This window comes from Pteropus medius, unplaced genomic scaffold (genome assembly GCF_902729225.1).
Source record: "Pteropus medius unplaced genomic scaffold, Ma_sr-lr_union100, whole genome shotgun sequence".
Taxonomy (NCBI): Eukaryota; Metazoa; Chordata; class Mammalia; order Chiroptera; family Pteropodidae; genus Pteropus; species Pteropus medius.
This window is the reverse complement of record NW_024342467.1, coordinates 17,792,467-17,816,908: the sequence shown is the minus strand read 5'-3', so window position 1 is coordinate 17,816,908 and position 24,442 is coordinate 17,792,467. Positions and strand designations below refer to the sequence as shown.

The 24,442-nt window shown below is 45.7% G+C and overlaps 1 protein-coding gene across 6 annotated transcripts in view; it reads left to right on the top strand.

The window, feature by feature from the left end:
• The first annotated feature begins 4,395 nt into the window (after positions 1-4,395).
• The window catches only part of PDE1C (phosphodiesterase 1C), a 446,101-nt gene continuing 426,054 nt past the window's right edge, over positions 4,396-24,442 (top strand). For 4 of the 6 annotated variants that reach the window (XM_039862679.1, XM_039862677.1, XM_039862682.1 and 1 more), the window contains exon 1: positions 4,396-4,465. In XM_039862679.1, the coding sequence (XP_039718613.1) occupies positions 4,411-4,465 (55 nt within the window). In that variant the 5' untranslated portion in view covers positions 4,396-4,410. The remainder of the gene's footprint in view (positions 4,466-24,442) is intronic. The other 2 variants (XM_039862680.1, XM_039862678.1) reach the window with 1 other exon arrangement.

The window sequence follows — 24,442 nt, the reverse complement described above, 5'->3', positions numbered from 1 at the left end:
TACACCACATCTTCTTTATCCCTTCATCCAGGAACAGACACTTGGTTGTTTCCATGCTTTGGTTACTGTGAATAGTGCTGCAGTAAACAGGGAGGGCAGATGTCTTTAATAGCTTGTTTTCAATTCCTTTGGCTACATACTCAAAAGTGGGATGGCTGGATCATATGGCAGTTCTATTTTTAGTTTTTGAGGAACCTCCATACTATTATCCATAGTGGTTGAACCAATTTACATCCCCCGCAGCAGCGTACAGGTGTTGCTTTTTCTCCATGAACTCGCCAGTACTTGTTATCTCTTGCCTTCTCGATAGCCATTCTACCAGGTGTGAGGTGATACTGTGGTTTCGATGTGCATTTTCCTGATGCTTAGTGATGCTGAACATCTTTTTATGCAGCTGTTTGCCATATGGATGTCTTCTTTGAAAAATGACTGTTTAGTTCTTTTGTCCATTTTAAAATTATTGTTATTATTGAGTTATATGAGTTCTTTATATATTTTGGGTATTAACCTCTTATCTGAGATATAGTTTGCATTTTCTTCCCTTCTGTAGGTTACCTTTTTCCTTCTGTTGATGGTTTCTTTTGCTGTAGTCCCATTTATTGATTTTTGATTTCATCGCTGTGCTTTAGGTGTCGTATTTATACAAATCATTGCCAAGACCAATGTCAGGGAACTTCCTCCCTATGTTTTCTTTTAGGAATTTCACAGTGTCAGGTCTTAAGTTTAAGTCTTTAATCCCTCTCAACTTCATCTTCGTGACTGGTGTAAGGGAGGGGTCTAGTGTTACTTTTCTGCATGTTGTTTTTCCAACTGAACAAACTCCTCTTTCCCCATTGATCATTCTTGGCTCCCTTCTCAAATATTAGTTGACCATATATATGAGGGCTTCTCCTGTATTTCTTCTCCTGTATGTTTCTCATGCCTGCTCCTGGGGCCTATCTGACCTTCTGGGATTTAAGTCCTGCCAAGGACTTGCTGGTTCCCCTGGGCACGGCACTGCATGTGACTATAACCTAGCTCTCTCTCTCTCCGCTCTCCGCCAGGCATTATGCCAGACACCTTTCATAATCTCCTCTCATTTTCTTTTCTCAAATATTCTATAAGGAGATTGCGTTTGGATTTCAGTGGGCAGAGACGAAGTCCTAGGATTGAAACAGGGAAGAGGCATGAGAACAAAATGTTAACTCAAGCTGTATTTACAGTCTGCAGCATGCAGAACAAAGGAAGAATCCCGTTAGGATCACTAACAAACCACTGACCCGTGCCATGAAGGGAAAACAGCCTTTAAGTCGTACCCTACACAACATAAACCCAACCATTCATTCCCTACTGCCTGAAAACCATGCCGGAACGTCTGGAACGAAGGCTGGGGATGGCCGGCGTGCTTCTTCTCTACGTGCCCCTGCCTCTCAAGCTGTGTGTCCCTTTATTTTTCACACTACATACCATTAAAGGAAAATCTGTAAACAAAGTTTTAAACTGTGATTTGTAGAAACTAAGAATGATATGCAAACTGAATTCCCTGAACGCTCCGGGTCTTTCTCTCACTGTCTTTCTCCGTCTTTTCTCTCTGTCTCTCTCAGTGCTCTCATTCTCTGTCTTTGAAAGGAGAACACGTCTCTGCCTGTGAGCGTTATTCGCGCTATAATAAACTCTTCTTTGTCTCCGACTCTGACGTGAACTTGAATTCTCTCCTATGCTCAGTCAAGAACCTTCCTTCCCTAGGTGCGTGACTTGAATCTCCACTCGCTCTGTCCTGACTCACGATGAGCTTCCCACCGGCCTGTGAGGGAGCACTCCTCTACCTAGCGGACTTCAGTCCTGTTTGCTTCTGGGGGACCTTGGGAGAACAAAGGACAGGCTCAAGGAGGCGTGTGTCATGCAGATTCCCGCTCCCTGCCCCGTCACATTGGAGGTACTTCGAGCCTATCACAGGGAAGAAAATTGCAACTCTGGCCTCTTTGGCATTATAGAGAAGGAAGAATCAAAATCTACCTATTAATGACTCCCAGATATATGTCTCTGATCTAGAACTCTCTTCTGAACTATAGATATGTACATTCAACTCTTTACTTGGTATCTCCACTTAGAATTTTCAGAGGAACTTCAAAAATGCAGCGTGTACACAGATGAAGTCATCTTTTCTCCCAAACTGGGCTTCTCTTTCTGGGCCCCTGTCTTGGTGAATGCCAGCTCGATTCACTCAGATGCCTAAGCCAGGACCCGGCGCAGCAGCCTGGCCCTCCCCAACAAATCCTGTACTATTTCTTCTCTGTTTATTTATTTCTCTTTCATTTGCCGGTTCCTCAGCCCATTTCCTCACCAGCACCCAGCCCGCTGGGGTCCCTGCCTCCTTGGCCCCGCTCTCTTCCAATCCATTTTCTAAAACCAGCTAGAGTGACCACTCTAAAATGCTGATACTCAAAGTGTGGTTGATGGACCAGCACAGTCGGAAGTTCATTAGAAATGCAGAATCTTAGGCCTTAGCCCAGACCTACTGAATCAGAATCTGCATTTAACTAAAGCTTCCAGGTAACACCTAAGTACATTAAGATTTAGAAACTAGTGCTAAGATAAATATCTAATAACGATGTTTCTACCTTTCAAAAGCCCTTAAAGGCTTCCTGCTGGCCTCAGAAAAACCAGCCCTCCTTAAATGACCCTGTAGTTACGATCTGGTCCCTGATACCTATGCAGATTTGTCTCTTTTCTATTCGCTGCTTGTGACCTCTGAGCAATAGTCCCTGAACTGTTCTCAGTTCTGTGACAGACTGAGCTCTGTGTCTTTCCTCTAGGATTTGCATGTGACTTTCCCTGGGCCTGGAATATTTTTCCCCTGAAACCTTTCTTCTTCAAGGAAGCCCTTGTGAGCTTCCGTAGGTTTGGTTCCCTTTTGAGCGCTCCAGTGACACTCTGGATTTCCCTTATCTTGCCAATGAATTCCTTTTTTTTTTTGAAAGAATTTTTCTTAAATAACATTTATACAGCTCTTGTGTACTTCATTCTGGGATGCAAGCTGCTGAGAATATCTGGATCGCAGATGCTGTTCTCATGCCCACACCCCTCTCTAGACTTGAATCGCGATGTGGTTGAAAACCACGTTTATTTAGTCACTTGTGAATCCTTAGACCGAGCTCGATGTTCGGCACAAAATGACACTCAATAAAAGTTTATTAAACGGATGGGGAGCTCCAACTATATTGATGCTGAGTATGGGCTACAAAGGACTTATTCGGTGAACTAAGGCGCTCATTTTGACTTTTGAGCAGTTCTGTACACGCTTCTCAGGTGGGTGGGTGGCAAATAAACTTTTGCTTGCTTTGATCTGCGTGTGCTCAAACAGGGATGTTCACAGTCTTTTGGAGACTGGGGAATGATGGCAACGGGAACTGTTATCTCATTTTAAAGCTGCAGAAACTGAGATTCAGAGATGTCAAACAACTTGCCAAGGGTTACAGTGATTCTAAGAGTTGGAGCCGGGACTCTAACCCTGAAGCGGCTGACGCCAAAGCTGGGGTCTCTTTCCAGAGTCAGGACGCGGGTAAAGGTCAGGTTGGCCATTTCTGAACCCATCGAATGCGTGCACACGGCATCCATCCATCATTCTGGTACTTATTGTAGTATATCAGGCATTTCCCATTCAAAAAGCCAACCATCTCTAACGTAGACCTTTCCTTCTTGATCTTTCCCATGGATGGCAGACTCTCAAGAGAGACTTTCCCTTGGCCCCTGGTCTGCGGAATCTGAAGTCTCTGCCTCTCCGTAGAATGCCACAGCTAGAAGAGACCTCGGTAGAGGCCGGTCGGTTCCATGCTCTCCTTTCAACAGGGCTCACAACACAGAGTGACTTATCTGAAGTCACACAGCAAATAAGGGACAGAGCTGGGGCTTACACCTGGACCTTTGAGTAGTCAGTTCAGAGCTATATCCACTGGACTTGGCTACCTCAGATGCCGTGGGCATTCCAGAAATGCCAGTTGACGGCCTTGTGATTGTTGCTCACTGCCGGGAGCTCTTGTAGTGTCAGTAGTGACTCAGGCCTCAGTCACAGGCAAGTCCCTTGTGATTTTTAGTAAGCAAAAGAGAAGTTCATGTCTTTAGCTGTGATTATCTGTTCAAATTCCTGCAATTAGTGTCAAAGATAATAACTCGATGGTTATTATTAAATGTAAATGTGGATAGTCCTGAGATGCCCCAGTGAGGTTGTCTGTTAGCTCTGAACAGAGACATCTGCTGGCTGAGGCTTTGCCTCAAGGGCGTGTGTGTGTGTGTGTGTGTGTGTGTGTGTGTGTGTGTGTGAGAGAGAGAGAGAGAGAGAGAGAGAGAGAGAGAGAGAGAGAAATGTATTTGAATGTAATGCTCAGGCAACTAGGGCAATGTATTCCAGAATTTTCTATCCCTGTCTTGGAGATGCACGAGGAGCAAACAGATGTGCCGCAGACGGGGAGAGGTCCGCCCGGCGACAGTAAGGAGCGGGAAGAATAGAGAGAGCACAGGCACAGGAATCAGATGGACAGGGTTCACGTGCCCACCCTGACCTTGGGCAAGTTGCTAAACTTTTTAAATGGTGAAGTGGGTTGACAATATCTATCTCACAGGATAACATAAGGTAACGTGAGGGAGGTGCTATACACAGCACCTGGCACTCTATGTGACCTGGAGACTGTAACTGGTGAGGTCACCTGGGAGGGCTTGCAAACGGGCTTCTCACGGGCCAGTTTCCGATGCAGTTACTGGGCCGCCAGCTACATTCTGAGGGCTGAGCTGACTGCAGCTCGGCATGACGCTCCTGGGACAGGCTCTGTGCAGATAGCCAGGTGGTCAGCAGCCGAAGGCCTCTCGGCCTGTGGCAGAACTAGAAGCCTCTTGCCTCTGGGGAGGGCTCTGGTAGGACCCAGTTCCGGGAACAGGGATTCTGGGCTGGTGGGCCAAGACAGAGGCTTAGGACTCTTTTACCAAAGGGTAAAACAGAGATGAAGCTATTGGAACAGGGGCCCAGGCAGAGCCTGGCTCTCGACAGGACAGAGCCCTGTGAGCAGAGCTGGGGCCCAGGTGCTGGTGAATTCAGGCGGGACGGAGCTTCATAAACTCCTCCAGGCAGATGCCGGGCTCCCTAAGGCAGGTGCACCATTGTGAAATGGGAGTGATAATCACACCGTTTACCTTGCGATCTCTTTGGAGGGTTAAATGAGGTCAGTTCAGTCGTGCTCGGCATATGAGGGTACTCAACAAAGACTCGAGGGTCTTCCACGCGCCAGGCACTGTGCCAGGCTCCAGGAATGTGGCAGGAGACCAAACAATGCTCTTTCTCCCATGGAGCTGGCATTTGGGGGGTGGGGCAGACAGATAATAAACAAATACAAAAATAAATGCATACCATTAAGGGATAACATGTAAGGCATTCGAGGCAGGACAGAAGGCTTGACCAGGAGGAGCTGTTTTGGATAGAGTGGTCAGGGAAGGCCTCTCTGGCTAGGAGACTTGAAAAGAGGCATGGATAATTGAGAGAGTTATGTGGATATTAGAGGTGAGTAGCTTCCCAAGGCTGGAGTGGAGGCCAGCAGGAAGGTGGGGTCGGAGCAGGAGTGGGGGCCAGTGCACCTGGCCCAGGTAAGCCCCACGAGGCTGCTGGAGTTACCGTACAGAGAGGGAGTGCCGTGGGGGTTAGCGGTTGAGCCGAGCATGCGGTGCTACCCAGGGAGCATCGATAAACAATCTCTGGCTGCTGAGTGGAGAGGAGGCTGGCGGGGTGGGGAAGCGGGGTGACCTTCAAAGCTATTGCAATGGGACAGGTCAGAGAGAGTGGCTTTGGCTAGAGAAGAGGTGGGATGATGAGGAGTCATCGTCTTCTACATGTATTTTGAAGGTAGATTGACGTGGAGTAAGAAAGAGCGAGGTCAAGGATGACTCCGACACCTGGGATCTGAGTGACGAGAAAAATGGAGTTGCCACATCCCACTGGATTTAAGAGGATGGGGAGGGAAGGTGTTGAGGGCAGAGACTGGAACTGGGGGTGTGAAACTAGCATCACTAGCAGGTGTGTGGGCAAGGTCACCTGGCAGTTAGAATAGATAGAGAAGAAGAGATGTTCAGGGACTCGGCCCTGGAGGACCCCAAAGCTGGAGGTCGGAAAGGTGGGGCAATCCTCAGAGGGGCCCGGGAAGGGATGGCCAGTGAGGTGAGAGGGAGACCGAGGGTGAGGGGTTCAGACCCCAGCGAGGCGCATGCTTCCGGAAGCGGGTGGTGAGCAAAGGCGTCCGTCGCAGGCTACCAGGGCCTCAGTGAGGTCGACTGTTGATTTGGGAATGGTCATCGTTGAACCTGATCGGGGAAGCAGCAGAGAGAGGCTGGGGGGAGAGCAGAAGAGGCAATATTTAGAGACATGTCTTTCGAGGAGTTTTATTATAAAAGGGAGCAGAGAATTAGAAGAGTGTGCAGTCGAATGAGAGTTTTCTTTTATGATGGAAGAAATAAATTTGTGCGCTGATGAGAATGGGCCAGTAAAGAGGGGGACCCCTCTGTGCAGGGGAGAGGGGACAATGGCCTGAGCCAAGTCCCTGAGTAGACGGCGGGGGTGGGGCTGGCCTCAGACAGCGGCTCACACCCCCAACGGAGCCGTCTGGGGGACTGGGCATTTCCTGGGGGGAGGGGCAGCAGTGCAACCGAGAGCCCCTCAGAGGCTATTGAAAGTCAAGTTCCAGGGACCCAAGCTAAGTTATTTTTATCTCTTCAGATGGTCTTAGACATACAGCGAATTTGATGAACAGCGAATTTGATGAAGGTATTACCAGAAACCAGACAGGGCGCCCATTAACACCGGCTGTAGGTATTCCTGGCTTCCCAATGACGCCATCAGCAGCAGTTTGTCAGCTGCGTTTGCATTAAAAGGGGTCAGAGAGAAACCCTTAGGAAAGAAAGTTAATGAGATGAAAGTCCACCACTGGGCTTATTTTTGAATGTCCCAGGCAGCTCTCCTTAAGGGCAGAATCTTGGGCTGCTTTGTTTCGGGGTTGCGGAAATCGATGGCCTGGGAGGGTGACCCTTCCCGTGTCAGACAAATTTCTGAAGCTCATGGGCTTTTTTATTCTAAGGCACAACTTCTTTTCTTCAGGAATCTTGAGTTGTAGGAAGTCTGCCGGCTGGCCCCAATTATGGCTTGTAACCTCGCAGACCGGCTGAGATAGCTGTGGCATTGCCTTCAGATGGAGTATTTGGGGATTTCGCTGTGGCTGAGAGCATCTCTCTGACATCATTTCTGTTTTTCTTTCCTGTCGAAAGCCCAGCCTTCCCTCTTTGTCCCTCTGGTTTGTAGCCCAAGCGATTGCCTTGGTCGTTGTCTCTTATCCTTGGGTCTTTGGCTCAAAAGGTTTCACCTGTGGCGTCGTAAGCTGTGTTCCGCTGTCTAGACTTTGGCCTCTTTCTGTCTTACTTGCGTGTCTTGCCCCACGTGGCTGCTGAGTGTCTGCCAGCCCCATGATGTGTTTGGCAGAAGGACGGTGCCCCAGGCCCTCACTGAGCGCCCGCAGAGATCCACCTGGCTGTCTGGACCTGCCTCATATCTATACTGGTACCCTATGCTGGGCCAGGCCTGTGCTTGGAAGTGGAGACTCAGAGATGAGTGGGACATGCCCTCAAGGGGCTGATGGTACAGGGGGGAGACCAGCCACAGGGAGGCGTCAGAGAGCAGGCTCCTCTCAGAAGTGCAAGTCCTTCAGTGGGGCTGGAGCCGGCAGGGAGGCAGGCCACACTTTGGACTTCATACGGAGGGCAATGGGGAGCCACCGAAGGCTTCGGAAGGTAAGTGACATGACACTTTAGTATTTGCGATTTGCATGCAAGAGTCTCTCTGGCCTCTGCTGTGGCTGCCAGGCGTATGGATTGGAAGGGGCAGGATGACTGATGAGGAAACCTCGCTCATCGCTGCCTCTGCCTGAGCCAGGGAGGCGGCAGAGGGGACGTGGGGGCAGACGCTGCCAAAGAGAGTCCATGCGCTCGGCTGGCAGGGCTCCCAAGTCGGCTTTAGAACATGACGCCACTGAAATCACTTGTGCAAATTTGATCCCTTTCAGTCCTCATAGACTTACTCTCCTAAACATGAGAAGTTGGCAGCCAAGTGACTGTACGTGCTGCTTCCCCCTCCCAGAAATATTCTCTCTTCGTGGAGGTTGGGGGCGGGGCAGGGATGGTCTTTCTTTACAGAGCCTTGTGCACAGGAAATCGCAAGCTCAGCCTCTATGCCCCTGAAGACAAAACAACGTGCTTTTTCCGGCATTTCTCTCTCGTTGGCTGTTTGGTTTTGCTCGGTGAAAGGCAGTAGAGTACAATGTCGGAGAACGTGATTCGGTAACCAGACTGCCTGGCTTTGCATCCCAGCTCCACCATTTACTGGTGACTCCGGACAAGTTACTTAACCTCTTTGTGGCTCAATTTCCCCATCTCTGAAATGAGGATAATAATAGTAACTTATAGCATTGTGTTATTGCGAAGATTAAATAATACCTGTAAAGTACTTCGAATAGGGCTTGTCCACAGTAGGATCTAATACATCTTAGCTGTTATTGTTGGTGACTTGGAACATTTGAGGACCAGAGGGCAAGGATGAAATGCTTCTCAGTGGCAAGCCAACTGCAAAGAGACCCACCGAAACAGTCCTTCCCAAACCGGGGTACCAAAAAGGCTGCGATGGGCCGCATAGACTATTTTCAAATAGCTAACAGAAAGTGCACATTAGTGGTTATGATGGCGGCATAAACGACGGGCTTCGGGAAAACAGAAGGCGGCATGGATGCTACTTTTGATGGGAGGGGTGGGGCTGGCGAAGGAGGTTTATCAGGCTCCCAACTCCTTTCTGGAGACCTGGCCTTGCACACTTGTGAACTTGTGACGAGTCAGACCACCTCTGGGCAGCTTCCGCTTTGCTCAGCGATCGAATGCCCCGGGGTCACTGTCTAATCCTTTCCGGTTCATTCTGTAGAAAGCAGAAAGATAGGAGGACAGATGGATGCATCAAACACAGCAATTCTTACCTGGGTCGGTGAGGAGGTGCCCACACTAGGCGAGTGGCTTATGGGATCTTTGGAAAGGGGATGTCATCATATTTTTATGTTTATAGAAAGAAACATGGGCTTACAGGTCTCCAGCAAAGGCTTATTTAGTTCATTAGAATAGCTGTCATCAAGGATGCCCCACAGAAAAGGGATGGCCTGAAGGTTAGGGAGGGAGAAAGGACAGAGAAGTTCCTGGCATGATGGCTCTACCAATGGCAGCAGCCATCACTTCTGGGGGTACAAGATCTCACCTGACCCTCTAAAACCCCAATGGGCAGGGGAGAGCAGATACAGAGGCATTGCATTTTATGAGCATTTGAAAAAGCATGATGTAAAACATTAATTAAAATCTTACTTTATGCATGCAATTAACGCGATTCTTCCAAGTGTAAAATTCCATCAGGAATCACATCATTTCAAAGCTGGCTGGCAGATGGAATTGCCGGCGGTGTTTACGCTCATGCCTCACGGCTGCATGGGCTCAGCCGATGATCAGAACTACCTGCCACTGTCTGTAAAGATCGGTTTTGAATTATTCAAGGTGTAAATTACAGCACGTCTTCAAGAATGCATCCTTTGAATAAAAAGCGATGGTCCTATATTATCATGATCCTAATTTGACAGATGCGAAAGAGGCTCGGGGAAGTCGTGTCACTGGCTTAGGCCACATCGGTGTTGGCAGTAGAGCAGCAGCTGGAAACCGAGGTGCATGACCCCAACACCACGACTTCTCGGGGAACACCCTGTAGCGAGGTGTCTCGGCCTGGGCACCGTCGGTGTTTCAGGCTGGATTTGTTTTGTGGTGGGAGTTGTCCCAGGCATTTCAGGGAGTTTTGCAGCATTTCTGGCCTCTACCCACTAGATGCTATCCCCCTCCCCCACCCTCCTCAAATTATCCTTTTTATGATCCGTTTCCTGACAGGATGCAGGCGATACAACGAATCTGGGCAACCAGATTCCTGGGAACTCAGTGGTGTTTGTCCAGTATCAGGCATGATGTGTGACTCACAGTTTTGCCTGGGGCCTGCATGGAGCCGGGCACCGTGGACATGTGACTGGCCGACCGCTGGGATACAATAGAGTGCCTGTGATGGTAGAGATTCAGAACATTTCTTATGTTGCTCGAAACCTTAGATCAAGTTTACCTTTTGAGCATCTGTGTTCTGGTGACTATTGCTGCCTTAACGAAGCACTCCCAAACTCAGTAGTTTGAAAACGACAACCATTTTACGATTTATTAGGTCACGAGTGGGGATTAATACCCTTGTGAAAGAGACCCCAGAGAATGTCCTTGTCTCTTCTGCCTTGTGAGGACAGCAGGACTTTGGGGCAGGTTGTGTGGCTATCCCGAACTCATGGGGCATAGGCTCTTCTCCTGCAAGGATTTTCGCAAACTCCTAAGAGTGAGAAAAATTCAGAGATCTCTGGGAGTCAACTAGATCACAGCATCCCCACAACTGTCATAAGTGAAGAGAGAAAGAGGATTCTCCAAGTTCATCTTCCCTGGTCAAATATTACATTCCTCAAAGCTCAAGGGGGCCATCTGGAATCTGGTGTAGTTTATTGTCCTGAAGGCGTTGGGTAGTTAGCGCTTTCCTGAGAGGTCGCCATGTCATACTAATCCTGAGGGTTACAGAATCACGCTTTGGGAGGGATCGCGCAGTCATTTAGGGGAAGGAGGGCGAAAGCGAGAGGAATAAACGTGCTGTGAGCTCTGCCGTGGAGCATCGCCCCCCGGACTGGGGCGTCCTCTCGGTCGTTATGGTGCTTTGGGGTCCTGTACTGACAAGAAGACAACATCCGTCTGATGTGTAGATCGTACCGACGCCAGATACTCAGTTGGGCTCGCTGGGAGTGATCGTATCCATGTCCTAATCTCAACTCCGAAATGGACATTTCTGAAATGAGACAAATATGAGGAAGAGAAAAATATCTTCTTCTGTAGTATTATGTCATAAACTCCTCCAAGCTTCGGATCCTTTCATGCAAGAAAGGTGAGCAGTCTAACGGTGATCGATATGCTCGGCAAATTAATTGCATGGGAAAAAAGAAGAACCGAGGTGATACCCATGAACTAAAAGAGATTTAAAGACATATAAAGTGCCATGTGCAGACTTTAGTTGGACCCTGATTCTAACAGACTAAGAAGGCACATAACCATTTGACTTTTAGGGGACAATTTGGATATTAGAACACTGACTATTTGACAATATTAAGGAATTGTTCACGCCTTGGTTTAGGTTTGGTAATGATATTGTATTTACTGAGAGAGAGAGAGAGACCCTTATTGAGGTATGTAAGATGAAGTGATGTAATATCTGGAATTTGCTTCAAAGTGATACCAGAGGAGGAGAGGTGGAAGAGAGGTCTAGAGAGGACAGAATGCTTGGTGGTGGTGGATTGATGGTGTTTGGGGCTGGGCGATGGGCACGTAGGGCTTCATTATAATATTTCGTCTACTTTTCGTTTAAGTATGTCCAAAAAAGACAATACAAAGGAATGTCGCGAGGCAAGACAGGGCTAAATGTCACGTGATCGTAACAGATCAGGGATGCGAATTCAAAGTGAGAAATGTGTTACCGTTCTTGGAGTAAAGGGACCCGACTTATCGCTAGCAGAATATTCTAAACAGAGCTTTTTGGGATCCACTTTAATCCAGAGAGGAGACAGCTCTAACTGACAAACGCAGTACTTAATAGGGCCAGTGTTGAAAATGCTTTGTTCTAAACGTTTTTAGAAAACAGATCAGGAGAATGCGGCGCTTAACTGCAGCTCATGCATTTCCGAGCGAATTTAATTTTGGGCATCTTCTCTGGAGCGTGCCACCCTCCCCCCCTCCCCTTTCTTCACCCTGGCATCACCCACAAATGTCTTTATAAGATCAAGCATGTTTGTCCTGCGCCACGGTCTGCGCCACTGGCCAGAGTGTTTTGAGAGCAGGGACAGGTCTCATCCTGATCCGTGTCCCCAGGGCCTGGAGCACAGTGGGGCTCGGTGGAGATGAACCGAACGGAGTTGAGTAACGTTCGGTCCGCTCCGTGAACTCTCTGCGGTATCTAGAGCACTCCCAGGGGGCCGCAGGTCACCGCGAGGGCCGTCTCTGAGGAGGGACTTGGAAAGGGTCCTGGACGTTTGAGAACGATTTGAAATAATCGCCTTTGAGGAAACTGTTCAGGGGCCTTTTCTTTTATAGCACGATGCCCCCTGGTGGTCCTCTGTTAGCATAGCTTCTTCAAGGTGCTCTTCTCCCCAGCTTTGGCTGGTGTGGGAGAAGGGGATTTAGAATCCTTCCTTATGTGTCATAAGTTTAAGCTGCAACTGGCAGCTCTTGGTAACTTAATGCCCTTTAATACAGGGTGACTGGGATGGGCAGGCTCACCTGCGTGTGACCGGGCACACTCGATGCTGCCAGCGGTGTATGAAGAGCTTCAGGAAGTCACCACATATTGTCTAGTTTTCGGTCATTATAAACATTATGAGAGGCTTTGTGAAGACATATGTTTTTTTACTCTTGGGTTGATACCTAGGAGTTTAATTGCTGGGTCGTATGGTAAGGGTGTGTTTAAATTTTTCAGAAACCGTCAAATTGTTTTCCAAAGTGGCTGTATCATTTTACATTTCCACTAGCAGTGTCTGAGGGTCTCTTCCCATCCTCACCAACACTTACTATCTGCCTGTTTGTTTATAGCCTTTCTGCTGGGGGTGTGGTGATGTTATGGTTTTGACTTGTATTTTCTTAATGACGAGTAATACTCAACATCTTTTCATGTGTTTACTTGCTATCCATCTACGGTGAGGTATCTATTTTCTTTGGCGAAGTATCCAAATCTTTGGCCCATTTGTTTATAAATTGGATTGTTTCTCATATCATTGAGTTTTAAGACTTAAAATAATACATTCTGGGTATGAGTCAGCTATATGGTTTGCAAATATTTTTGCTTGGGCTGTGACTTTTCGTTTTCTTTTTTTTCTTTTTATTTATTTTTTTATTTTTTAAGTTTATTGGGGTAACATTGGTTAATGCAATTATATAATTTTCAGGTGTACGTTATCATTTGACATCTGACTTTTCATTTTCTTAATGGTGTCTTTTAAAGAGCAAAAGTTTTTAATGAAGTCTAATTTATCCATTTATTTCTTTTATAGTTCTTACTTTTGGTGTCATCTGATTCTTTTTATTACTCTCCACAGGGGAGAAATTAGGGACCGTGGTGACAATCACCACTCTTTTACTTGATTTGGGGCATCGAGAGACAAATTTCTCTTGTTTGTATTAGGGAAACACACCGAGAAAGTGAATGAATGTATGTGACTTTTCACTTAGCGAGGGCTTTGCAGTCTCTCCCAGGCATGCAGCAGGTGTTTGGGGAGAGACTCATGCGCAGGCCTAGGGATGATGGAGAAGAGACACAGACAGTCCCACTCTCTATAGGAAAAGGAAGAAATCGTGTGGAAATTTCAGGGATCAGGGGATCCTCAGGCCCTGTATGAGGGATTTTTCTAGAAGATCTGACCTTATGATCGTGTAGAAAGGGAATGATTTGAGGCTGAAGCTTTAGTTATTTTTTGTTTCAAAATCTGAGTACCATTCGAGGTTAATGATTAGCATCAATATCAATTTAGCTAAAACTGCAAATCAATTTAGCTAAAGCTGCAGTACTCACAAATGACAAAGAGATGACTCAGGACGTGTTAATGTGATTAATACTTTTCCGTTAGTTTAAAAAATATTTATTGAACACCTGTGATGTGCCAGGCACTGTTCTAGGCCCCACAGATGCCTAAATAGGACAAAGCTGACAAAAATCCTTGCTCCACAAAGCTTACATCCTGGGGGGTGGGGGGTGGTGGTGGTGGTGGAGAGACAGACAATGCATAAAAAGTAAGGAAGATGATACAGTGCGATAGAAGGGGTCAATATCACGGGAAATAACAGCGGAGGACGGGAGATCAGGGATGCTGGAACTATTTCATACCATACGAGGTGGTTGGGGTAACTCGCTGAAGGGCTGACGTTTGAGGTGGGGAAAGATATCTGAAGAAGGAGCAGAAAAGGAGGCGGAGAAGCCCAAGGCTGCGGTGTGCCTGGCACGTTCGAGGGCGGGCGTGGCACTCAGGGTAGAATGAGCAAGGAGGGGTGAGGCGGGAGGCGAGGCAGAGAGGAAGCGGGGCCAGGGAAGGTAGGTCTCGTAAACCATTAAGACTTGAGGGCTCACGTAGAATAAATCGGAACAAGTTTTGTGCAACTATAATATCTAAATTTCTCTTCCATTCAGGTATACACCTGAATAGTTACATTTACCATAGATGATTTCCTGAACAGTACGAGGAATTCAGTGTGTCCTTGAAGAATAGTTAACTTTTTAAAACGGCAAATGATACTGTGTGGAAAAGAAAACAGATGGATCTAAAATGTTACGAAAGAGCTGCCAAGAAAATGAAATAAAATGAATAAAATTTAAATACAAATGCATCTATTTTCTTTGAAATAGGTTTTAAATGCATAATTAAAAATAGAGACTGTGGGAAATTACAAAACATAATTTATTACAAAGCAGGCTATAAATGAGGGACTACAATGTTACAGCGAAGACAGAGTTAAAAAAAGCGACTCACCAGAGTGTGTAATTATTAGATACAAGTCCCATACCTTAGTAATAAGGAGTAATGTGGGTGGTAATCCAGAGTATCTCTTTGTGTGCTGGGGGAAAGAGGGGTACAGATTGAACATACTAACTCTCCGTCTGGAGTGGGCTGGGCCCGCTGTTGGTGGTTTGTGAACCCAGCTCACCAGACTTGCAATAAACACCCCAAGTCAAGTGGCAATATGAAAAGGGTGTGGGATATGTGGCTTGAAACAAACAATCATTATCAACCATTTAAATCAGAAAGTTCTCTAAGCCAGGAGACCTGCATTGCCAGAAATAGACCTTTACGTGTGATGAAAAAAATCCTGCTTCAGTCAGATAGGGGTAGATCCAGTAGTAGTTCTCATGTAAATTGACCTATTTCTGCCTTTCCTGATATTTACCTTTGCAGTTTTGTCAGAAACCTGTTGTTGGCGCCCTCTGGTGGCAGGTTCAAGCTGCAGGCCAGCGACTGGCAAACGCGAGAACTAGTATTTCCTAACAGCCTTAATTTAATGAGAAATGCCTGTACCAACGTAGCTCGTGTAAAATCTAGCATTCCTCTTTGCTAATGATGCAGATGACAGAGTTCAATAAAATTACCTGAATGCTAAGTTTAGCTTAAAAATGAACAAACACAAAATAAATAAGTACAAAAACTTTGGTGGAACATTTCTGCATTTATCATAATAGCCCATACTTTTGGGGTTCTCTGTCTCCATCCCAGATCCTGGACTTTAGGCTGACGCATCCACTTGTCTTTTTCATATCTGCATTCAGATGTCTAACTGACAACCTCACATCTCTAGATTACCCCATCAGAATCGGCTCATTCCCATGGTTCTCCCATCTCTCTCTTTGCTGCTCCTTCCCGAGAAAGAATGTGCACAGCAGAAAATATTGTGAAATAGCAGTTATTTTTTTCATTCTACTGCCCTGGTTCGGACCTCCCAGTTACCCGCTCTAGTAGCATGTGTTCTTACCTACCAAAGCATTCATGGTACCAGTTTACTGTGACTACTCGTTTCTAGCCATTGGCTCTCTCTCCCACCAGGCTCTCGCCTCCAGGGTGTGTATGTGCCTGCTCTGTTCAAGGCTGAATTCCCAGTGCTCAGCATAGTGTCTGGCACTTAGTATTGGCACTTGTCAATTAAACAAATGAATTATGAAACAGTGGAATATGGGGGTTTAGAGGTGAGGAGACCAGAGGTTGGGCTGGGCGCTCCCCTAGGAGTCTCTTTAAGAAAGAGGAGATAAGTAAGGGGGAAGGTAAAAGGTAGGAAAGTCAGGGGGAAGGGAAGAGATATTTTAAGAACCATGAAAGCCAAATCGATGGAATGAATGCTGGGGCGGGGGTGGGGGGGCGGCAGCGAGGGGTATGATATGACTCAGGACTTGTGCACAAAGTACGCTTCAATGACGTGGCTGGGGACTTGTCACATCATGCTTACCGGAGTTGCTTGTTTGTTTAATTTAGTGAAATGCCATTGGGATAGAACTGTGTCAGACAGTTCCCTGCTTTCCTGTAATGAATTCTCTCTTTTCTATAGAAAGTTTCCTATAGGCTGTTCTTGAAAAAGTCTACAAGCGTCACATGTTTGAAGGTCGTATAAGATACTTGGATGTGGCAAGGGACACTGTTTTCTGAGAGCTAACACCCATTTTCAGATCTCAAGAAACATCTTGTCTTTTAGGCTCAATCTTTGATCATCTGATTTTGGAACTTAGTCTATGTTCTTTAGCTTTTTCCCCCTTTCCTTCACAAATGTACACACATGAGCTTAAGTTCAGTGAAATCCCAGTTGGGAGAGTCTCTGATTCAAGCCCACGTAATAATTCCCATTTTTGTGTCAATTGTAGTAAGGTTATGAGACTTATGCTTCTAATCACTAGTTTCAGCCTGTCATTTTTCCATTTTCCACACATTTTTTTGACATAATAAGGGCAAAATGCAGTAAAATATTCAAATAAGTGCATAAACAATCTCTCTTTAATGGATGCGAATGGGGGGTGTGACTAAAACTTAACTACGAGCTGGCAGCTGGCGTGGTAGCTTGAACAGCGTCCTCGTGGAATAGTGCAGAGGTCTCCCGAGCCGAGAGCATCTTTTTAAAGCAGTGCCCTGCTGTAAAAGGGTGTGAAGAAAATGGAACTTTACTTATATTTGGGGAGATTTCCAGGTCGTTCCATATAATATCTTTAATTGGACTTACCTGTTTCTGTCAGACCCGTTTCTTCTACTTGCTGAGCTCATTTCTTTGAGAGGGACATTTTGTGGGCTGAATTGTGTTCCCTCCAGAATTCCTATGTTGAGCCCTAACCCCTAGGACCTCAGAATGTGACTGTATTTGGAGATAAGGCCATTAAAGAAGTAATTAAGGTAAAACGAGGTCATATGGATGGGCCCCAAGCCAGTATGACTTATAAGAAGTGATTAGGACACAGACTGGCACAGAGGGAAGGCCACGTGGAGACACAGGGAGGAGGGCCATCTACAGGTCAAGGAGAGACGCCTCAGAGGAAACCAAGCTCGCTGACACCTTGATCTTGGACTTCCGGACTCCAGAACTGTGAGGAAATAAACTTCTGTCGTTTAAGCCACTCACTTTGTGGCACTTCGTTACGACAGCTTTAGCAAACTAATATTTGACCGAACGCCACCAGCCTTACTGAGACCCCTCCGGACATTCTCTCAGCCTTGCAGGGTGTCGCAGGGTGTCTTGGGCCATAGAGGTGGAGAGATAGACCCCAAACAAGGAACAGAGGTTGTGAGTGGTTGGCAACTTGTCCAGCGCCGCACACTGCAGACGAGTTCACCGTTCACCACATAGTCCCCTTAAGAAATCTGGACGTGTCAGTTTTTTAAGCTATTTGAAAAAATGCTGTTCAAGGCCTGGAATCCTGACTATGTCCATGTAATCCCTCGCAAACAGATGTTTCTTCTTTTTTGGGTTATGTGATAATGTTCGTAAATATTTTGCACGAATGGCCAAAATGCAAGAAGCTGTAGGGGAGAGAGCGGTGATGGGGGAGGGGACGGGTTTCACAAGTCTGCACTCCGATTTCTCCCAGGACGTAAAGAACATCAAAAAAGTAGAAGTCGATTGCAGATCATTTTTTAAAAAGAATGTTTTCTCATCTCTTTATAAAAGTAATAAATATTTATGGTACAAAAATGTACGTATCGCGGACGTGTAATTACACTAGACGTGTACTATTTTATAACCTCCGTTTTTGCCATTTCAAAATATTTCCTGGACATTTTCCCAAATCATCAAATATTCTTTAAAAATATGATTTTTATGGTTACATTTTAATGTCTATCATATAAATGTGCCATACTTTCTTTAATGAATATCCAAGTTTACTTTCTAATCAGACATGGGGACAATATGTTAGTGGAATTATGTCAAGAAAATACAGTTCGGGAAAAACATGTTTTAAAGAACATATAATTTCAGTTAGCAAAAAATTAAAGATCTTTATTTAGACAATTTCAATTGAAGTTACTCTTTCTCAGTAATATTGTTACTGGAAATAGTTGAGTTTTCTTAAAAGAAATTTGATTAAAATATGAAATTAAGTAAGATTTATTTTTATCGCTCTGTTTTTGGACCTTTTTTTCATTGAATCATTCATTGGTGGTTCATTTTATTTTCACTTTTAGTGTACGTACCTGAAAAAAGTGTCTGTTCCGTGAAATCAAGTTCAAGTTTCTGATGCCTTTCCTGCTCATCTTTGTCAGCTTTTCTTTCCGAAAAGACAGGATCTGGCATATTTTTAAACCTCTTCTGAAAATGTCCAGTCTGTGAAGCAAGTTCAGAAGAGCTGACCGTTTGTCCTCATTAAATTATGGAGGAAATAGACAGTTAATGTGTTGCTTTAAAATGGGTAGCATCGCAAGATAAAACATCTGCTACATATTACGACAACTGTTCAGCGTTTGTTAAGGGCTTAATACAACCAGGAAATTTCCTGTAAATGATTTCATTTAATTTTCGCTCTAGTCCCATGATGTAGGTAATCTTTTCTCTCTTTTATACGAGCAGAAACTGAGTGAAAAGGGTTGAATCACTCGTCCAGGGCACATAGATAGATAAGAGGTGTGCTTTTTTCATTATACCGCACAAGTTTTGGATGATCAGTACAGATTTTCAGTTAGTTTTTGGACTTCAATGGACAATCGGTGGCAAGGAGCATGCACACAGGGACCAGGTGTGATGATAACATAATCAGACTGATTTTGTGGGTGGTTACAGGAATCATTCTCATTGTTTTGGAGTCACATACTTGTATTATGTACAGTACATATCCTGTGGGTAGATGGGTGTGTTCCTTTATATGTCTAAAAAGAGTACCTGACAGGGATGTGATAATAACGCCTTTGCAAATCTCTGAAATGCAGCCAGACCCTAGAGCCAAAGCAAAAGTTGGCAGCCAAATGCCGTAATAACAGTATATCAAGGCAAAAACTTGAAAAATGCTCAGTAAATTAATATTTGAAAATAGAATGCTTTTACTATTTATTATTCATAAATCGTTCTTTTAACTTGAAGCTTGGGCACCGGTTGGCCATGACCTTGGTTTACTCTGACTGCAATTTTGGTTACTTATTGCAGCCATATTGCCTCTGGCTGCCATGGGCAAATACTCTTCCCAGATGTGTTCAGAGCACATTTTTATTGATGTATAACATAAATATGGTTAAATGTCGACAAATCACAAGGTATAGGTTGATGGGTTTTTATGAAATGGACTCATCTGTGTAACTGGCACCCTGATTAAGAAAAAGAGCATTACCAGCCTGGGAGAAACTTTCTGAGACCCAGGCTCAGTCTCCATGGCCTTCTCCCTGACGGTTTCTGCCCTCTTGACTTTTCTCACCATAGATTAATTTTGCCTGTTTTTCAACTTTATATAAATCGAATCGTAGGAAATATATTATTTTGCATTTGGTTTCACTTTTCAACATTATGTTAGTGAGATTCATCCTACATGTAACATTTGTAGTTTACTTTCATTTCTATGTAGCATTCCTTTGTATGAATATGTCACAAAGATTTTAGCCATTCTCTTGTGGATGGACATTGGTGTTTTCCCCAGTTTATGACTATTATGTACACATTTGTACCAAAGGACATGTATTCTCATACATGTCCTTTGGCACAAATGTGTACATAGTTAAGTTGTATAAATGCCTAGGTGTGGATTGCTGAATCATAGGATATGTATATGTTCAACTTTTGTCGATATCGGCAGACACTTGATTTCAAAGTACTAAGTTGTAGCAATTTAAAATCTCATAAATAATATATGAAAGATTCAGTTGCTCTACATCTTTGCCAACACTTAGTATTGTTAGTCTTTTTCATTTTAGCCACTTGGCGGGTATGCAGTGGTAACTGCTTATGGTTTTATTTTGTGTTTCTCTAATGACTAATGAAGTGGAACACTTTTTTATATGTTTACTGGCAGTTTGGATATCCTGTTTTTGTGAAATGCCTGTTCAGATCTGCCTATTTTCTGTTGGGTTGTTTATGTTTTTCTGATTGATTGTAGGGATTTTTATATCTATCTATCTATCTATCTATCTATCTATCTATCTATCTATCTATCTATCTATCTATCTAGATACATGTGCCAGGTTAGCAGTGGTAAAGGCAGCATGAGGGTCCTGGGGTTCTGAAAGGTATAGTACAGGTGGGGAGAACAGAAAGGGAGGTTGGGGTTCCAGAGTCAGACCTCACTTTCTCTTCCTTCCAGCCCTGACATGGGGAAGATTTTGGGTAGCAATTGCTTTAGTGCCCCTGGTGGCCCTGTGCTTCACCAAGGGGTAGGCCGGCCTGCTAATCCAGGCTTCGCAGCCCCACAGTCTGGGGATCTATACAGTATTACGAGCTCACGATTTCAGATGATCTTGTCTGGTTCCAACTTGGGCGTGGGAACCTTTGCCTCACCCCTCCACGCCCTCACCTCTCCAGTCCCACCAAGTCCTGCCGGTTCTATGTCCGGAATACGCATCCAGTCGGATCGCTTTGCTCCGCCTTACCACCAGCACCTGGCTCGAGGCTCGTCATCTCTCCCCAGGCAATGGGGCAGCTTCCAAGTGGGCCTCCAACTGCTGCAGTCACCTGTTTTAGGACATAAATTTGAAAGCCTACCCGAAGTTCTTCACGCTCCCTGTTGTTGTTTCCCATAACCACTCTTCTTTCCTTCGTAATGGGTCATGACGGGTCATTACCTGTTTCCTTCTGCCTTAGTTTTCATGCTTATCTTCTCCATTGACCTGTCGATTCCACAGCGATCAGGCCTGCCTTGTACACCGGCGCAGTGCAGCTCCATAAACAGTGGCTGAATTTGAATGAGGGACTGGATTAATGCCTCATGTCAGTTCGAACCAAGTCCCCAGTGCCCGCTTCAAGTGGTCATCCAGCCTCTTCTGGACATTTCAAAGGATGGAGCTGTCACTACCCTGGAGGCTGCCTACCCTGAATTTGAAAGGAAAGCAACATACTTAACTTCAGCATTCGGAGAGGAGGCAAAGTATATATAAGCTGACGGAAGGCCAGGGTCTTGGCAAGACCGGACACAGGACGGTCTTCCCAAGGCACCGATGTCCTTGCCTCATTGTTTTAGTTGGAAAACTCTCCTTGGTTAGCAGATGTGCTTCTTGGCTCCTTAGCCATAACTTCCCTCCCACCCATAGTGTTTCTGGGGAACTCTGTGTACTTATGTTCCGGAGACAAAGCAAGCTTGGGGGGTCTATCCTGTTCTCATGCCCTACCTCTGACCTCTCCCTCTGGAGCTGACGTCCACGGTGGAACAAATCTTGTCCTGGGGCTCCAGAACTGGCCTTGCCCATCTCTCAATGACCTAGCTTCTTCCCCAAATGTGGATTATTTAACTTACACTCGTCAAAGGTGGCGGCGGGAAGCTTGACATCCAAATGCATCCTCAGAAAGAGACAAGACTGTGGTTTGAAATTCTGGCTGTATTGAGGCCGTGTCCCTGGGGTTAGCTAGTCTATTAAGTACTAATCTAACCCTGCCATGATCTCAATTAAGTTGATGTTTTCCCCAGTCCCCTTTAGGTAGTCTGTGCTCAGCACCGTGGGTTCAAGGGCAATTTTAAGCCCAGCACAGGAAAGATCCTCCTCCATTCTTCCTCCTTGTATTTCCCATAGTTCGTGACTAAGGTGAAATCTTCAGTATAGTTGCATAAGGCCTTGGAGCCAGAGAGATCTGGGTTTGAGCTTGATCAAGCCACTTAGTGGGACCCTGGACAGTTCACTCACCTCACCGAACCTCAACATCCTCATCTGCAAAACAGAGACCACGCTTACTCCTGGGGCCAATGCGAAGATTAAGTAAGTTAACAAAGGTGCCCAGCTCTGTAGCTAGCATTTGGTAGGTGTCCTGTGTGGTTGGTTCTTTTTTGAAACAGTGTCCCATCTTCTGGGAAAGATGGCCAAATATGGCTTCTGAATCTGTGTGGTTGTTCTGTGAGATACTATATTTACTCTCAATTCCAGGACAGTATTTGCTGAGTTGCTATGGGTACTGCCAGGCTCCTTGGTGACCCTAGGAGCCCAGGTATGGAGAGTGATTTGAGCAAGTGAGCTGGAAATGGGTGCAAACCCTGAAGCTTTTAGTAGTCTATTTCCAATTCATTCCCAAGCCATTCCTACCAGTTTTGAGCATAAAGGACTTTAATTCCCTCCCACCTAGAATGCAGGCCTGAATAATTAGTATCCCCCAAATGCCCTATTTCATAGTTCCAGACACGTCCTCTCCCAAGCCTTTTGAACAACACTGACAATAAAGGAAAAAAGAAAGAGCAAAAACCTAGAGGAGATCCGTCGATTTTTCCCGGGTAGTAGAAGCATGGATGGCTATAATCTTTCCCTTATCAATTTCCCATATTTTATGTGTTAATTTTCAAACTTTCTGAATTAAAACACTGGGCAGATTTATTTACACCCCGCTGCACATCTGAAGTAAGGATGAACCTACGCAAGTTGTCAGAAGCAGGGAGCTGGAAGCTGTGTGGTTGGTTCTTTTTCGAAACAGTGTCCCATCTTCTGGGAAAGATGGCCAAATATGGCACCTCAAGGTCATCCGGACTGGTGGTTGCTAGGAAGCATTGATGCGGTTTCTGTTGTGGAGTCCGAGGGGCCTCATGTCATCCAGAGTAGGTGCTCGGGAAGCAGTGGCTAGGTTGATCAGTAAACGATGCTTCTCCTCTAAACATCTCAGAACATTTGTTTTATTTATTTTCCTCAGTCTTTTCCTTAGCTTAGGTCTCCCCAGACAGGGGTACTGTTTATTAAGTCAGCCAGCCGATTAAATTTTATTAAGCTTCTACTATGTACCAGGTACTGAGTTATGCTGTAGCGACCAAGAGAGTCATGCCCTTGACTGCATGGATCTCATAAGCTAGTGGAGAAGGTAGGACGTGAACAAGTAAATAAAGAAATGTTATGTGTAGCTATGTAGGTGCTGCAGACGAAATAAACTCTTGGTAGGGAGGTCAGGTAAGAGTTCTCACCTGAGGAGGTGACTTGTCAGTTGAGACCGGAAGGATTAATAGCAGTGAGGCGTGCAAGAAATTGGGGTGGGGGATGGGATGTGAGGTTGTTTTCCAAATAGAGAGAACAATATATGCAGAGACCCTCAAGTGGCAGGGGGGCTTGGCTTGCTCAAGGGAGGGGAGGGAGGCTGCTGTGCCTGGGCCCGTGAGAGGTGGGTAGTGTGGCTGGTGTGAGATGAGGTTGGACAGGTGGCTCGAAGCCAGATCACGCAGGGACTTGGAGGCTGTGGTTACGAGTCTGGTTTCACTCCGAGTGCAGTGGGAGCCACTGAGAGGTTTTAAGGAGAATGGGATGCTCTGATTTGAGTTTGAAAAACATTTCTCTGGTTTTAATTTGGAGCATGGTCAGAGGGAGGCACGAGCGGAAGCAAAGAGACTAATTAAAAGGCTGTCAACTAGACTCTGGCAGAGATGGCACTGCACACCACTGGAGTGGCTCAGATGGAAAACGGGGCACAAGATCAAGGGTTGGCAAGGATGTGAGCAGTGGGACCCTTCTCTGCTGTGACGGGAATGTGAAAGGACATGACTGTTCTGGAAAGCTGTCTGGCGGGTCTACTGAAGCTGGGCGTACACATCGTTTATGAACCAGCAGTTCCAGGCCTGAGGACGTGCCGAGCAGAAACGCCTACCTGTGTGCACCAGGGGATATGATGGAGAATGTTTGTGGCAGACGACTCACGATAGGCTCAAACTGGAAACAAGCCCAACGTTCGTTAACCGTAGGATGGATAAATCATTTGTGGTGTATTCATCTGAAAGGACTACAATACAGCAAAGAGAAAGAATGGACTGTTTCTACAGGCAAAGCACATGGATGAAGCTTACAAATATAATTTCGAGTGAAATAAGCCAGACACGAAAGAAGCTAAACCGTATGATTCCATTTGTGGAGATTTCCAAATAGACAAAAAGAATCTATGTTGGCAGAAGTCTAGACTTTGGGATGGTGGTGAGTGAGGAGGACGGAGCATGAAAAGGGGCTTCCAGGGATGCTGGCAATACCTCCTCGCTCCTATACCTTCCTGACAAATTCCTGCTGGACTCAGCCTGTGGTGGTCACCCTTCCTCAGTGTACTCAATCATGTCATCTCACTGTGTCATCTTCTGATCCCATGTTTATCTTTTATTCAACTCTGAGCTCCCTGAATGTGAGCCAGGAGAGGCAGTTACAGAGCA